At 50.0% G+C, this 17,314-nt stretch overlaps 1 protein-coding gene across 1 annotated transcript in view; it reads left to right on the top strand.

The window, feature by feature from the left end:
- The first annotated feature begins 6,928 nt into the window (after positions 1–6,928).
- The window catches only part of SVOPL (SVOP-like), a 17,786-nt gene continuing 7,400 nt past the window's right edge, over positions 6,929–17,314 (top strand). The window contains exons 1-9 of the mRNA XM_009333048.1: positions 6,929–7,007; positions 8,140–8,231; positions 9,264–9,362; positions 9,816–9,887; positions 9,992–10,116; positions 11,609–11,672; positions 13,171–13,296; positions 14,750–14,878; positions 16,521–16,594. Coding sequence (XP_009331323.1) covers positions 6,929–7,007; positions 8,140–8,231; positions 9,264–9,362; positions 9,816–9,887; positions 9,992–10,116; positions 11,609–11,672; positions 13,171–13,296; positions 14,750–14,878; positions 16,521–16,594 — 860 coding nt within the window. The remainder of the gene's footprint in view (positions 7,008–8,139; positions 8,232–9,263; positions 9,363–9,815; positions 9,888–9,991; positions 10,117–11,608; positions 11,673–13,170; positions 13,297–14,749; positions 14,879–16,520; positions 16,595–17,314) is intronic.

Below are 17,314 nucleotides of genomic sequence, written 5' to 3'. Positions count from 1 at the left end.
AGCCAGTACATTACTGCTTCACTCCTCAGACCAGGCTCTATTTTCTTGTGGTGGCTCAACCATAGAGTGGGGTATATGGGATGAAACAGAATGGGATGTGGCCCTTGAAAGAAGAGCAGCTGTAGGTGAAAATGTCCTAGCTGCGTTCACATACACTGCTGTATCAGCTGGGAGCTGAACTACATCGGCTGGGCTGGCTGGACCCTTGACTGTGTACCTCCACCAATGTCTTTACCAAGTACCTGGTCCTCAGCATTTGATCGGGTCAGCTGCCTACTGCTTGGCTGAAAAGAGGAGATGCAGCTTTGAATTAAATTGGTTATTAATAATCAACAATGGAGCATGTGTTTTGCTCCATTTACTGCCTTGTCTTTGTGGCATACTTCTGTCTGAGGAAAATATGTTTCGGCTGTTGTTTCAAGCTGTGGTTGATCGTATGACAACGATTAAGTCCCTTATAAGATTGCAGCCCTTCATTTAGCACACAATGCAAACCAGCTCAAAGACAGATCATATTGCAGGCTTGCAATTTTCTACATGCTTTACTACAACAACCCTCTTTTTATCTGATTTGCTCCAGGGCTTGACAGCGCTGGGTTATAGACGTTTGCACACATCATCACTTAACAAAAGTGTTAGTTTTGAGCTGTGTAAACAAAAGAGTGCGCCAGTTTCCACATTGGCAGCCAATTTATTTCTCTCTATTGACTTGTTTCTCACTGGAGACTTGAGATGACTCCCCCTGTGCTGTATTTTTCAAGACGGGTTGTTAAAGCAGATTGTGTAGAAATGCTAATATCAAATGAACAGAAAGAAGAGAGGAATCAAAACAGTTGAGATGAATTTGCAGTATTGATGTACTGTGACCTTTCCTAAATATTCATGAATTACTAATCTTTTAAATTGAATAGTGTTAATTGTGACAGGCTATTTTTTTTAAGCATGGAGGATGTAAAACCCCCACACAGATTTGGAGGTGACAGTGTTTCCTTCCATAGGGTGTGACAAAACAAGTCTCATTTTCAAACCTCGCACCCCTGATATCCAGCTCCATGAAAGAAACCCACCTGGGAGTGTTCCCTGCAGGACACACGGTGGAATGAATAGTCATCACAGGCCGTGAGTCTGCAGTAGTCAGGCTTGAGAGCCACCTTCCTGCTACAGTGACGGGGGAGAAAACACAGCCCCCGACAAAGCCGTTGTTCCACTTTTTCCCTTGCGGTGCCAAGAAGCCATACTGGCATTGGGCACTGGTTACCAATTGAGTCGGGAGCCTTTTTCCCTTTTAACAACAGCAGCAGCTGGAGCTGAGAAGAGGTGGGCACAGGAGTGTGTCCATGACCCACGCGTGGCCTCGTGCCACCAGTTCTTCGGGCGCGGGCACAGTCAGAAAATACATGGACGTGAATGCAGCTGGTGTCACCGTTGCTCAGCGTATGCACATCACCTTTGTTTCTTCCTTCCAGCCTATTCTGTTTATTCCTATTCAGGTGTCTTGAAGCAAGAAAGGCCAAACTAGTTTGGTGCATTACCAAACACAGAGAAAACAATTTGCTTTATGAAACAGAGGGCGGATTTTCTGCACAAACACGTGTTTTATCTTTATTGCACCTTTCCATGTGATTGCAATGTAACTGAGAAAGTGATTACCTGAAACAGAATATCTGTTCCTTTTAGAGCTTCTTGGTGTTTTGCTTTTCGTCTGAGGTTTACATTTTAAGCAAGAAAAACAAGTTATCCTGTGAGTACTGCAGGTGACAAGATGGTCTGTTTACTCTACCAAACAGCGATCCAAACATTTGGCTTAATTCTGTATTCAGATCCCCCTTTCTGTGCACAACTGAATAACGCAGCAGAGCCTGTGGCTCACTTGTGCATTTGTGATATGGGGACAGCACTTCCCCACTCCACACAAGGACCGAGCCCACTTATAATCAGGGAGCATTCAGGTGAAAAATTGCTGAGAGTCAGTGCTGTTCTTACACACTTTGAGGAGATCCCTGGCTTTCATCTGGGTTGCTTTTATGACTTATTTAAAAACCCAGAAATGTTCCAGAGAGTGTCTTGTTTTTAAAAGGTTTTCCTGCAGAAGATGAGGGGGGTTTTGGAGCAGAGCAGTGACTGCCCGTTCCCCAGCACAGCTGCTAAGCTGAACGGGACCATGTTTTCTAGCTGATGCTGTGAACGTGACCACCAGATGTGGTCAGATCCAGCAGAGATCACCGTTACAGACTAGTAGACCTTGGTACAACACCCTGGTGTCTTTATCTGGACCTTACTCATTGCTGGAGGAGGTGTGACTTCCAATTACCTGACCGGGAACTCTTCCCAAGTCAGAACCGCAGCGTGTCCCTCCGGGGCGGACTCAGGATCAGTGCCTAGGGAGGAATGGGTGCCTCTGGATCCAAAGCTCATCCCATTTCTAGGAAAGTGTCTGTTTCTGAGAGCTGGTGACATGAGTTATATCATTTGGAGAAAATTAATATAAAAAACCTCAGTGAATGACCATGTAGGAAGGGAAAGGGATAACAAAGTCAATTAAATGGGTTTCAGTTGCTCACACACGTTCTCTCCTGGATTTTTTATTCCTTCTCACGAGAGCCATTGCTGTGTGTGGCCAGGCCCTCCTGCCAGGACGACTTTGGTGATGCGGAGAATGAGGAAGGCCAGGTATCGAGTTCTCGTCCAGTCTCTTGGGTCCTCTAGACTGATGATGATGAACTGGTTTTTGGACTGAACTTTCATAAACCTAAGGAGTCAACAGTTTCTTGGAGCTCGGCCTCAGGCTCCTGCAGCGAACAGCACTTTCCTCAATGTTTACCTGTGTGATGGCTCTCTGTGATGTCCTTGGCCAGCATGGAGACCTTTCTTCTTGCCCTCGCTCTCTTGTTTCTCCTGGAGCTTTCACACATGCAGACATTTCTGTTCGTGCTTCACTATGACCAGTCTTTGCATTTCCATGGCAAATAACTAAAATATCATGCAGTGGTTAAAAAAAGCAACAGGCATACAACCCTGTGTTCAATCCCAAACACCTGGGCCTGAAAGCACATCTGTGGCTGAGAATTTCACTGGTATTTTGGTCATTTTTTCCCTTCTGTGCTGGGAAGCTGGAATGCTAAAACATCTGTACCCTTCTGTGATTGCACACGTGTTGTCTGAGTTTTGGCAATGAAAACATAATGTTATGGATCTGGCAGCCCGGAACATGCATCTAGTTCAGCAGATGCCAATAACAGCTGTAGCTGAATATTAGATATTATTAAGAGGAAAATAAGGCTGTGAAATAGCATATGTTGTTTGGTAGCAAATGTCTTCCTGATGCATGGAAGCATGAGATTCAGCATGGGAGCTACATGCTTTGGTAAAACTATTGCAGCATTGCTGCCAGCTCAGTGTACATATTTCAAAAGAGAAGGATTTTGAGAACCCTCATGGAAGAAAGAGACAGAAAACATCCCAGCATCTTCACTGGGAGAAGCTAAGGCCAATGCCAACACACTTGAGTAGTAAAGGTCGACATAGACACTCCTAGTCGAGAGCACATACCTATTGTAGCTCAGATTCACTGGCCAACCCAACCTGTAGCACAGAGATTCGTTGCATGGTGAGGTCAGGATCACTGCAGCAGTTTAAGCCACGAATGCTACCTGCAGTTTGGTACTCAGTCAGAAAATTTAGAAGGATGAAGCAGATGGACAAGCCCCATTTTTTTCATGGTGATGGCACCTGAGTTGGCTTCACCTGGCTTGAGGGGGGCTGTTGGCTGCAGTGCCTGGGTGCTGCTCCTGGCTTTGCAGGGGTTAGCAAAGGCCCCTTCCATGGACACTGGTGCTGCAGGACCTGTCCCCAAAACCTGTCAGCTAAAATCTTGCTGGTGTAGAAATAGGGATATCTCCCCAGTGCCCTCCCTCCATCTCCCTTGGGTCATCCCTGTGGTGGGCAGCCCCTGCGGAGGACCTGTAGGTGTCATGGGACCAGCACAGGTCAGCACTGGGGCACCCCGCCTGCAGCACCTACTTCTGGGGGGCGGAGGTGGGTGGAGAGGGACCCGCCTGTGCCGGCGAGGAGGAAACCTGACTCCTGGGAGCTGGATCCCAAACCCACAGCACCGCCAACACTGTAAAAAGAAAATAGCAGAAGGGAAAGAAACAGCCAGAAAAGAGGAAAGGTCTGCTCCTCCGTGCCCGAGACACTGCAGAGGTAAGGAAGCTTCACTCAAAAAAAAAAAAAGAAACAATATCTAATCAAGCCTTGGCTTAATAGTGGGGGTATCTGATCATTTGTATGTCACGTGCAGAAGCTCTCTGACTTTACTGACAAAATTCCCAGCTGGTCTCATGAGCAGCATTGCACACCATGTGCCCTTTGCTGTCTCGCAAACCCTCCAGTGTGGGGTCACGGCATCCTGCTGCCGGGTCCCAGCAACAGTTTCATTGCGCTCTTGGTTGCTCCCTTCGGACGGAGGATGGCTAATTTCCCTGCCAGCAGCAGCTTTGTCACTGCTGTTCTTTTGGTCCATGTAATTGGCATTTAGTATTTTCAGTGGGATTTACAAATAGCGGGAAACCTGTGGCTCCCTGAAGAGGTGTAATAGACACTAGCTACTCCATCAGGGCAAACAGTGCTGCAAATGTTTGGGATGAGCAAACCATGGGTTCAGTAGGAACTGTTAGGGGGTTTACTGAAGAGTTACATCTAAATCTCTGTCTTTTGGACATAAATGCTGAAGCAGAGCGTGCAGTGCCAGGGACTTACCTTAACCGTGGCTTCTTGTCTGCTCATGGATGAGTGAATTTTGCTCCAGCTGCCCCAATACCCTGGAGAGAGGGGGATGCAGGTGCCTGCACAGGTTTCTGGTGTTATTTGAGATGCTACAGCAGGTATCCCACCTGCTTACCCGTTGCTATTTGAGAGCAGTGTAGGTCTTCCATAGGTGCTATCTGCCATCCTGATGCCTCTGTGGGGTGTTGGAGGTGGCAATGCACCCTTCTGCTTGAGCACCTGAGCCTCGCCAGGTATTTCACATAGCAACGCAGGGGATCAGGGTTTCCTCTCCTTTTCTGGAAGAGCTGCAGCACTTCCCAGCATGGCAGCAAGTGGCCCAGAGAGGGTGAGTGCCAGTGAAACACTTCAGTGCCTCTCAGCAAAAATTAGCAGAGTATCCCAGCATCAGGCTTTCACATTGTGGTGGGCAAGGGCTCAGGGCTTGATCCTTGCCCTGGACATGCCCCAGCCTGGCCTGCCAGCACCATGGGCTGTGCCTGCCATGGGCTTTGGAGGACAGTGGCTGTTTAACCAGAAACAGTTGTGACATGGCAGCTTAGGGCAGAATGTGTTTGCAGGTCCCTAATCATAAAGGAACGGAAAAAGAGGCCCCACAGCTTTTGTTATTGCAAAGCCCTTCGTGATTCAGCCACACAGTAAAACTGTACCTCTTCTCGCGGGCTCTTCCAGGCACCTTGTTTGGTTGCTCTTGAGCCGGTTCCACTTGGAAATGGTCCATAGCTGGTGGCCAGTGTGGTCAGCTGGTGTCACTGTGTGCTGCTGGCAGCTACCGCTGCCTCCAAGGACACTGCTGAGAGACAGTTGTAAGCAATATCCTACACGTCCTCGTGGATGCTGACTGTAATGATCTGTAACAGCAAGGTCAGTGTATGTGACCTGACTGACTATCTGCCATTAGGCCTTGATGACCTCCTTATAACTGTACCTCCGTGTAATGCTTTTAAGGCATCCAGCCTGGGAGTACTGTAACTCTGTGCTTTCCATGTTTGTGCTGCCCTCTATCTCAGCTGGGATTTCGTATCTTTCATTAGATGTTCTCGGTCATTAATTCTCTCAAGATCTCACCCTGCTGCAGCCTCCCTGATCACTGCTGGGTGGCTGTGAATGCTGCCTGGGCCAAGTCCGGCACCCCTGGAGGGAGGTCATCAAAGGAGAGGGTGTCGTCAAATTGAAGATGGATTGAGCCCCCCCCACCCCAGCGCCTGAGCATGCACTTGGCAGGAAATTTGTGGGTTAAAGCAAGTGGTGTGCTTAATCCCTGCTGTGGGATTAAGATGAGTTTTTCTGACTGGGAAAAGCAGCTGTAATCAGGCCAAGGGATCTAGCGTTGGAAACCAGAAATACTGGGGGAGGAAGCCAGCTCTCCCCTGTTGCAATCCAGAATGCATGGCTGTGTTTCTTGCTGACCTGAGAAGATGGGGATTAGCGTGGCCACGGGGTGAGGCAGAGGATCAGGTTTGCAGCGGGAAGCGCAGACTGGGTGAGAAGAGTTTGGTGCTTGCCGCTCACTGTCCATGCCATCCTGGGGCAGCCGGGGTTAGGGGCGTAGGCTGGGTCACCCTGCCTCTTGGCACGGCTGTTCCTACCCGCTGGCTCTGTGTCAGTGCATGCTCTCATAAGGCTGAGCAATTACAGAGTGCAGCACCTCTACTTCTCACTCGACCCTGGCTCCCAAGGGGTGGCAATTTCTGCCTCCAAGAGGGGCAACCTGCTGCCAGTCATGTATGTCTTGGCTCTTGGAGATGCAGCATCTTTTGGCTGCCTCTGCATTTCACGCACCTCCGGGCTGGGGAAGTTGTCACACGCTCTCTTGTGTTAGCAGGTCTCCAGTCTTCCCTAAGGCAGTCCCTGGACTTTCCATAAAAACATCCAGTGCAATGCGATGACTGATCTCCGTCAGTTCAACTAACTTGCCTTGTGATGTTTCTATGTATTTTTCACAAAAAACACTCTGGGAAGGGACATGTTCTGATAGCTGCCTGAAACAAACCCATGTTTGAGCATACCTGAATGTTTCCACTCCAGCGCGGGATGCTGCTTTGCTGGCTTATTGCTCAGATGGTTTTGTGACTGTCCAGAGGTTTCACAGTTAAATCCCAGCCTTGCCCAACAGTGACGGTGGACCCCAGCAGGAGCTGAGATGGCCACTGCACCGAAAGAGGCAGAAAATGCTATTGGCTTGGAGGAAATCCACACGGAGAGACAAGAACCCCCAAAAGGTGGGTTTGTATTGGCAGGACTAGAAATTTGGGTCCTCATTTAGCCAAGGTAGAGGGAGGGTGCCCAGTCCTGGCACTCCAGCTACCTAAAACCTCTGTACATGGAGCCACAAGCATCAGCCTCATACTGCTCCTCTCCCATCACAGCTACCAGACTGGTGTCTGCTACCTACGGCGATGGGAAGAGCTGGCTGGCTTGGTTTTTCTCAGGCCTCTGCTTTGTGTAAATATTTTATTGTATCGGTAATTCAAGGATTCTGTAATTTTGGATAATTTTTTTTTTTTTAAAGAAAAATACATTCTATTTCAAAAGCATTTTAAAGTGAAAAAAATTGTAGAAAAGCAGAAAACGAAAAGTTCTGCATTTGCAAAAAAAAAAGTTCTCCTGAAATCCTGCAGTAAGTTCTGTTTGGTTTCAGAGGTACTGTTGGTGGTTTTGAGACGTTTTAGTTGGGACATAAATGGCCTGACAGAAAAATTTATGCAGCTATGACTTTACCTAAATAAGAGCTTAAAAGTATACATATACTGAAAGCTTTCTGCCAGGTCTGTTTTTATAAAGTCATCCCAGCCCTGATCTTGAGATGCTTTGTTTGCTCTTGAAATGGGGGGGGTGAAAGTCAGGAATAAAAGCTTAGGAAATGAAACTGAGCGCAGAGCTCCCGGTTGTGCTCGTCTTGCAGGGCTCGGGGCTGGGGCAGCCCCCAGCTCACACTGCCCATGCCAGGAGCGGGCCCGTACCCCAGGGGCACAGAGGGGCTGAGTCCCCGGTAGTTTGGGCAGAGGAAGAAAGCAGACCCTGGCCCAGACGCAGTCCCAGCTATGCGTTTCTGAAGCACCCGGGGTAACTCAGGACAAGGCTCTAAAAGCCCCAGGGGAGCGAGGCTGTCCTTCCCCCGTGCCCCGCTCGCCCTCTCCCCCGCTGGCTGCTGTTTCAGCAAACCCTGACGTGCCCGGCCACCAGCGTGCCCAGGGGCTGGTCAGTGGACAAACAACTGGTAGATGTTTCCAGCCTTTTTCCTGGTGCGGTCCCACAGTAACATGAAAAATGTTCACATTTCATAAAAAGGAGGTACAATTTGACTGCTGACAGGTTTTTTTGTCTCTGTCTTTCTTTCCCTTTGGTCTTCAGGGCAGAAGACATTTACAGTGCAAGAAGCTGTGGAAACCATTGGGTTTGGGAGGTTCCACATTGCACTTTTCCTGATCATGGGCAGCACTGGGGTAGGTGTCTGCAGCCATCTGCGCTGGCCCAAAAAGCACTCATTTTCCTTATTACTGTGCAATAACAACCATAAGCACCATGGGCACGTATTGCAGCCCATTTTTTTCACATACATCTTCTCAAGCAGGATTTCTGCTGTTGTCATCCTTGGCCAAAATCGATATTGGCCACAAACGATATCAGACCTATTTCAGGGCAAAGCCGAGCAGGTTGGCCCAGAGCATCCTGGCCTGACCCCTGCCCTGGAGCACTGTCCCACCAGGCAGCACTGACGGGGCACGTCTTCAATAGTGCCTGAGGGTTAGGTTCAGCCTCCCAACGGCATTTTTCATGCCATCCCCAGGGCACCCAAACCCTGTGCAATCTGGCATAGGAGGGCTGCACTCCTCTCACCCTTGGCTACTGGAAAAATTTCCTAACTACCAAGGTCTTGGGTTAATGGTGTATCTGGTCTGGGAACTGGGGCACAAGCCTGAGGCCGGGCTGGTGTAAAGGTGCGATGGGGACATACCCATGAGGATCACTGCAGCTGAAGTGTAAAAAACTATGTGTAAATGATAGGCTCATTTCTTAATTGAAGCCAGCTGTTGGAGCAAAGAGCCAATGGAGCAATGAAGTTTTTAATCAAAAACGGTTTTAAGAGGTCATCTTTGTGTTAGATGCTTTAATTCACAGCTGGGTACCTAACCAAGGAGCTTGATTTACAGAGATAATTGAAGACCTTCCACTAGCACAGCTGGGTAAGAGTCTCCTCTGCAATGGACGAGTCTTTCCAGCCTTCCTAGGTACACAGTGTACCTAGATACCTGTTTTCTAGGTGCACCTTTCTCCCCTCCTCTCCCTGTTTCCAAGCGCTCACGTCTTTCAGACCAGGCACAGGGCTCAGACCACTATCAAGGCACCATGGCTTCACAGGGCTGTTTCGACATGGTGGCACTGCCATGGCTGCAGGCTTGGTGGGACTGAGGGACTTTCCCCTGTGGGCTCCTTGTGGCTTCCTTTCTTGCTAACGTGCACACTCATTCCTGAAGGTGGCCGAAGCCATGGAGATCATGTTAATAGCTGTTGTGTCCCCTCTCATCCGATGCGAGTGGCAGCTTCAAGACTGGCAGGTGGCTTTAGTGACAACGGTGAGTGACTTGTGTTCCCCCCATGCAGATCATCCACTACATGGACATTGTCCAGGCCACTACCACGGGCTTTGTAAAGTACATTTCCCAGTGGACCAAATAAATTCTTAGGGCCTACTCTCAGGGACAAGAACAGTACCACAACTGTAGAAAACCAGAAAGCGAGCTGATGTACGCACACATTTGCACCCAGAGCTGTAATGCCAAAACAAGCCCCGACTTCCATATTGTTATTTTGAAGTCCTTGCCATCCAACCCTCAGCTTTGAGGGTGGAAGGAGTGAGTACCTACATGGAGGAAGTCAATCACTGAAAGCCACCTCGCTCATGGCTCTGGGCACCACAGTTCATCCTGCTGCTTGGAAAGCATTCAACTCACCCACAGTTTAAAGAGCAGAGCTGCCTGGAGCTGCTGGGAGTGGACCCTCCACAGCTGTGTTTCAATTCCCCTTAGATGGTGTTTTTTGGCTACATGGTCTTCAGCATAGTGCTCGGGTTCCTGGCTGACAGGTATGGTCGCTGGAAGGTGAGTGAGCACCAGGGGCTGCCCATCCTTTTCCCAAGCCCTGCGGGAGCCATGCACCTGGCTGAGCTCGTGGTTTGATGACCCTAATTTTGCCCCTTTTGCAGATTCTGTTGCTCTCATTCCTCTGGGCAGCCTATTTCTCCCTCCTGACCTCATTTGCCCCATCCTACATCTGGTTCGTGTTCCTGCGGGCCATGGTAGGAGGTGGCGTGTCCGGCCACGCACAAGGGTAAGGCCATGCCTCGCGCATCATGGCATGGACAGTGGCAAGCCAGCCTTCATGGAGAGGTTAGCAGAGGCACCCCCGGACCTGGAGGGGCTGAGTTCCTGGGTTTACAGCACGAAAAGCCCTCCAGCTCATTTCGGCTGACCCTGGCGGAACACCCGGTTTCCCTTGCATTGAGCCTGACAAGCCATGGCTGCGCTGCGACCTGGAGGAGACGGCAGGGAAGGGGCCTCCACGGGGGCTGGAAGTGGAAAGGGGAGCAAGTTCCCACATTACCTTAAAACAAAGTGCTGTTCTGTAATTTCACTGAATCCTGGTCGATCGACCTAAATTGCAGTTCCCAAGGACTGCAGAGCCCAAGAATAGAGGGGGCAGCTGGTTTACGTTAAGCCAGTGACAGAGGGATTATTAAGCACATATATTATAAAAACAATTAGACAGGTAACAGATGAGCAAAGGCTGCTTCCTCATAAAAAAGTCAGAACAATTCTGCTTAAGTAGCAAATTCTTCTTGAACTGATGTAAAACATTCCCACATAAATGAAACTTTCTGCTCTGTTGGGGTGGAAAGGGGGACATGGAGGGGGAGAGGAGAAATTCACAATATTAACAACCACTTCACTAGGAGCCTGGCAAAATAAATTATTTCTTTCGACTCTCTCAGGGAAACAAATGCAACATTTCAGCATCTTCTGTGGTTCCTTGAACCTCTATGCTGCCCACGCAGGAAAGCCCAAAGCTGGTCACGCTGACCCGAGATCCCTTTGCTGAAGCAAAGGACGGGAGGGAGACAGGTGGTGTTGGGAGGAGAAGGCACCATGCGCCCAGGTCATGCATCCGCCAGGCTCCCGGGGATGCCTCCTTCGCAGGAGCGCCCCGTTCCCTGGCCACGAAGGCTGCTAATGAGCCTAATGAGGATGGAGGGAAATTGTACATTTTATAAAACACTTCAATAGCTAAGGTAGAAGGAGCCAATGTGGGTCTCTCCCTCCCTCTCTCTCTTTTCAGCCAAGGAAGCACAACTCACACCTGTGAGCTTGAGAGATGCCAGTGCCAGGCCCTCCCCCAAGGACTATCCAACCATTTGATGAAAAGCACAATGGACTCTTTTCTTTATTTAATGAAGAAAATTATTCACTAAAAATTGTCCACTCCTACAAATGTACTCTGCGCCTGTGCTGACACCTCAGTTGCCCCACAGGACCTTCCCATAGGTTTCCTGGTGCACAGGAACACCTGCCTGTATCCTGCAGCCCTGGCCTGGAGAGGATTCATGCCATGCATCTCCCTTGCGTGTAATTTTGGTGCCCGCTTGAGTGGGAGGCATACTGAGCATGGGCCCCCTCTCTGGGTGCTCAGTGGTAGAAGAGGGATGGTCACTCTGCCTACGGGCAGCAACATCCAGCACTAACTGAGCTGAGCTGAACTGCTGCTTGATTAGTATAGAAATTCTCATTGTTGCTGTATTTCTGCAATTTTTTTCCCTTTTTGCTAGGCTTATCATAAAAACGGAATTTTTGCCCACCAAATACCGAGGATACATGTTGCCCTTATCTCAGGTAAGAGTGAGCACATTACTGTTTCTTCTAGCCCCAAGCCCCGGGAGATTTGTCCTGCTGCTGTCTGGAAGCCGGGTCGCCAGCACGTCAGCCTTTCTCCCAGACTATTCGCACTTATCTTGGTCCGAGCAAGTGCTTGCTGCCTCCTGCGCCCCAGAGCGTGGCATCCACGTTATTAAAGATGTACACAGGCAGCTGCCTGCAGAAGAGAGGCAATTTCTTCTCAAATAATTGGATGATCCAAACATTGCATGGGGACTTTGAGTGATGGCTGACACCCAGTCTCTCAGTTGCCCTATCAATAGGTGCCTGCACCTATTGGTGCTGCCTGCACTTATGGGGCTGGTGCCAATGGGCTTTCCAGCAAGCCCTGGGGCTAGCAGCACAACCGGCCCCCTCCGGGCCTGGGGTCATCCTCTCCTCTCTTTGGACTTGTTTAATAACAAGTGATTAATGAGGTGATTCCAGATGAGGTCCTAATCTGCACCTCTCCCTGTCCCTGCTCAGGGACGGCATGGGGCTTTGCGCAGGATAGGGCTAGCATAGATCGCCCCAAATTCAGCCTGAGACGTGCTGGGAGGGTTGTGACTACTTGCTGGGCAAAGACCACAGCAAGCGTGACTGGGGTTGTTGCTTACTCCAGATTTCTGCAGTGGGCACTTGCTGCATGTGCAAATGATCTGCAGAAGCCTCATCGAGCACACGAATTCATCTGACTGTTGAACCAAAAGTGTTTGTATACAGTCTTGGTGGCAGGGATAATTTGCTTTTCATTACTGCCTGTTTGATCCCAGGGCTTCATTACCAAAGTGTCATGAGCAACACAAAGATTTATAAAAAAGAACAATCTTGTATTTCTCCCCAGAAATTTGTTATTTCTGCCCACAGATTACTCATGAACTTGCTGCGGCTTTTATGTATTTGTTTGTGCTTAGTGTTGGCTGAGCTCCCTTGGGGGGTCCCCTGGAAAGGGATGCATCTCCTAATGGCAACAAGTGAACTGCAGGGAGGAATGTACGTGCAGATTGGGGGGCCAGATTTTCCATTGGTATAATTTGGCATTGAGTCTACTGGAGACCCACCAACTTCCAGCAGTGGAAATCTGGCCCGTTTTTGTCTTCAGTGCTCATAAATCTGCTGCTTCCCTGCAGACATTTATACAAGAGGAAAATTCATGGGCATGAGCATTAGCAAAGAAGTGACTGGAAAGACAAAAGAAGTGGCTTTAAGTACAATGGTAGCCACAGCAAGTTATCTGTTTTCATCTGGAGCCAGTTAAGACAATCTTCAGCCATCCCTTCCCAAATCCTTGTATTTCTTTCCCTCTTTCCTTCAACCCAAGCTCAACGTCTCAGACAGCTGTGGGATGGCTCGGTTTGAACCACAGCGCTCCCCAGCACAGATCTCCACCTATCCATGGAACCAGACCAGGATGGAAGAAAATAAACAAATCGTTGCCATGTGTTCATGTTTTAACCTCTTCCTTTCCCTTGGAAAGGTGTTTTGGTTGGCAGGATCCTTGTTAATCATTGGCCTGGCATCAGTGGTGAACCCAACCATTGGCTGGCGGTGGCTGATCAGAATCGCCTCCATCCCCAGCATCCTTCTCATCCTGGTGTTCAAGGTAGGAAGAGCTCCTCTCCTCATCCCCCACCGCACCACCACCAACCTGGCATCTCCCCAGGCACCAAGAGGCATCGCCCTCCACCCCCTACAAGCCTGGGACTGTCCTTGTGTCCTCCTTTTACCACTGCAGCCTTCTCACCTGGTGGGCTTGGGAAGGTCCTGATGGCCTGGGGGGGCTGCAGACCAGCCGGTGGGGAGACCTCACCCTGCGCGAGATGCCTTGGCTTTGCTTTGCTTTGCTTTGCAAAGCCTCTGGCTTTGCTGCCCTGCTGTAGCCCTCCAGCACCGCAGGCTCCAGTGTCCAGGCTGCCAGCGGTACCCAGGGACCATGGTGACGGGCCAGGCATCGAGAGGAAGACAAGCTAGGCAGGGTATACAAAAAATCACTAGCAATATCTTCAGTCTAGTGTTGGCCACAGCGCACCCTCTTCAGTCTTTACGTTTGCTAGGGCAGAGGAAAGAAGCCTCAGTAAAGTGTTCACAGAGCAAATGGGTGTCAGGGTCAACCGCGGCTTCCCCAGGTTTACTCACGCTTCAGAAATATCAGCCTTGGACATGAGGACCATCTTATTTGTGGGGAGTGATGTGGAAAATCCCTACTTACAGTGCTCGTGGGCACTGCAGTGCTAAGCTGTGGCTGGTGCAAGCCGTGCAGATGTGAAAGCCCTTCCTGCAGCTGAACAAATGCACAAGTCCATCTGGGGTGTTACCTGGGCAGTCAAATGCAAGGTCGCTGTGAACGTCCACAAGTATAACTTTGACATTTGGTTTCCCTGATTATTTTTGCCATAAAAAAGCAGGTAGCAGAAGTTTTTAGTCCAGAAGAGAAAAAGACACAGTCAGCATACATACCTTTAAGAAAGAAGTCTTTCATTCATAATTCAGTGATACAGATGTAAATGTTTATAATTTAATAGGGCCATCATTCAATAAAAAGCTATTTTATTTTGGAAAGACCACCAGGTGTGAGTGAACATGGCAAATGCTAGTGGTGAGTGAGTTTGTTCCTAAATTTCATCCATGTTTTCCTGTTTTTTTTAATGGCCTTTTTGAGTTTTCCAAGACTTTTGCTTAAGTAAGTAAAAGTGACATGTGCCTCATCCCGTTTTGGAATTTCAATTAATTAAGGGTTGTTTTTGTTAAACCTGTGTCTTTGGCTTCCACCTCTCACAAGTGCTTGCCACAAACGGCTCAGTAGCAGACCCCTGGGAGCTGGACCAAGAAATGGGTTTGTTGGGCAGGGTGAGCCCTCCAACACGGGGTATGGGGAGGTGGGGCACACAGGGGTGCCCCAGAGCATGGCTGGGGAGGAGGACAGGCAAAAGGCTGCTCCAGCTCAGGCGGCGCCCCGTGCTAACCTGGCCGGGCTCCTGGGCATGACGGGAAGCTGTGAGTAGGGCTGTGTGGACGGAGCGGTGCAGAAAGGCTTTCTGATGCTGCTCCGCTTTCAGTTCATCCCGGAGTCGGCGAGGTACAACGTGTCCACGGGAAATATGGCAGCTGCCCTGGCCACGCTGCAGATGATAGCCAAGATGAATGGGGCGGCCATGCCCGAGGGGGTGCTGAAGGAGCCAGTCAAGGTAAGCTGAGCCCGCGGCGCTGCCCGGCCCCTCCGTCCCGGGCAGGGCTGCCTGCATCTGGGGTTCAGGGAGGGAACGGGACCACCAAGCATGTCTCACTCTGCCTCCCTCCCCCTCCTCACCTGGTTTCTTTCCAAACAGCTATTGAATGTGATGACGATGATGTCATTTTTCTTTTGGAGAGACAGTAATCTTGGCCCTCAAAATTAAATGGAGTTTTCTGCTTTTTTTCACATTCTTTGTGTTTGCTCAGAAAAATATCGTGCTAAGAAAAGATTTGCTTCCTTTACCACAAAAAGGGCTCCCGGCAAAGTGTGTTCTTCCTTATTGCCCATCCATCCTCCAGGGGTGTCCCCTGTGCCGTGAGACCTGGCACCTGCCCCTCAGGGTCCCTTTCAGGGCTGTGGCCGGCCAGGCTGCAAGGGTCCCTGCCATGAGGTCAACCCACCGCTCCCAGAGGCTTTTCCCAGCCCCTGGCCAGGCTTGTCTGCTGGGTCCCAGCACCCCAGGTCCCTGAGTGTGGAGCCACGGACCAGCAGAAGAGGGTCAAAGCGGGAGAGGCCATTTCAGAGCTACTGCCATTTGCACCTGTGAGCAGCTCAGGAGTTGATCACTACTGGACCGAAATGCCCAAAAGCATGTGTGGGTGTTGCAGGGGGGGCCAGACCTCCCCCCCAGCTCCCCCTTATCCCCAGTCCGGGCCCGGCTGAATGCAGGGTGGAAGAACTTATTCAGGTGGCTCCTTTGACCCCCTCCCAAGAGAGGAAGATTGGACAAAACTGTTGTCCAGGGCCTCAAAATTATTATCCAGCTCTTTCAAGTCCCTTTCCTGGACCTCTTTGCTGCTTATTCAATCCCACAGGCACCAAGCATTGTCCTTAGCAATTCATGCAAGATGGTGCTATTGTATTGGAATTAATTAGGATTAAAGCTTCCCTGTAGTTTAACTGAATTTATGTAATGGACCCACATTGGCTGTGGGAAGGGTTTTTGTTAGTTGTGCACCCTCTCAGGCTTAACCGATGATGAGGAAAATAAAAATAAAGGCAACCCAAACCATCCCTGTGACCTCGTCTCCCCTCAGTGGTGGGATGCTGGGGCAGCTGCCGGCTCTTGGGGAGCAGCAGGGCAGGCAGGGCCCCCCAGTGCCTGCTTGTCTCTCTGGTCACTGGCATTTCAGGCCTCCCGGCAAGATGCACGTGGACACAAACTTGCTCCACATGCAGAGCAGGGGCTGCCGGGCCCCTCTCCCAGCACGTGGGGCAACAGGAGCTGCCAGCAGCCCCGGCAGTGCTGGCCCCCAGAAGCAAACAGGCCCCCCTCTGGCACCATGACGGTCATGCTGGGGCCAGACTGCCAGGAGATGGGGGGGTCCTGTGGGGGCTGGGAGTTCTCAGGATGTTCTCTTCTCCTCCCCTCCATCCTTTGCAGCGTGTCATCCTGTGGGCATCCTTTGGGAAGAGGGGCTTTCCTCTCCGGAGGGCTGATGGGCTGCCGTGTTGCACCATCTGTCAGTGTTGTACCTTCGGCAGCCTGGGGCGAGGGCAGGGGGGCCTGGGGTGCCAGCTGCTGCCATAGAGCACTCACCCCTGTATAAAAGATGCTTTTTTAAAAACTTCTATTTGTATCAAACGATTTGCAGGGAAGGAGAGGAAGATTCAAGGACCTCATCCACCCCAAATACCTCAGAACCACTTTGCAGATATGGATCATATGGTAAAAAAAAGTTGTCTTTTTTTTTTTCTTTCCTCTTGCTTGTCAGCTCATTCTCTCAGTTGCACATGTGCAGGGAGCAGAAGTCTCCTGTTGACTCTGCTGGCACGGGTCACCGTAGGCATGTCCTGATCTCAGACCATGCCTCAGACACCCCATGTTAGTCAGTGTTAACGTAGGCAGAAGAAGGCCGGACATCCAGGATGGTGCAGGGCGCCATGAGTCCTTCCTCATGACAGGACGGCTCAGGGGAGGTGGGGTGGGAGCCAGACGAGAGCCACAGGAGAGAGCCCACGCCTGCCTGCAGCGTGCAGCAGCAATGTGCCCATGGCTCCGCTTCCCTTCTTGGGGTAAACTTGCTCTTCCCGAGAGGAGGAGAAATGTACCAGCTTTGCAGGCCAGCCAATAATATCAGTGAAATAGGGCTCTAAAGAAACTCATTAACCGTTACCAGGGCCACTGACCGGGGAAAATTAAGATTGAAGAGAGATGGGTTTCATATGCAATGTTCCTGGTAGCTGTATGCAAGGGTAATATATGTTTCATTGACTTTGCTGTCTGGAATGGAAATATATAAATAATGGGTCTGTGGGAACTCGTAGACCCAAAAGGTTGCTAAGTAACTCAGGCCTTGAATTTTTTATGTTTTTTTTTCCCCCCCCTCAACTTGTGTGAGTGTTATGAAATAATTTTTTGGTTTTTAATCCTCCTTTCTCTCCTAGT

The sequence above is a fragment of the Pygoscelis adeliae genome, unplaced genomic scaffold (assembly GCF_000699105.1).
Source record: "Pygoscelis adeliae isolate BGI_AS28 unplaced genomic scaffold, ASM69910v1 Scaffold38, whole genome shotgun sequence".
NCBI lineage: Eukaryota > Metazoa > Chordata > Aves > Sphenisciformes > Spheniscidae > Pygoscelis > Pygoscelis adeliae.
Note: the sequence above shows the minus strand (reverse complement) of the source record. Positions and strands in the feature narration are given on the sequence as shown.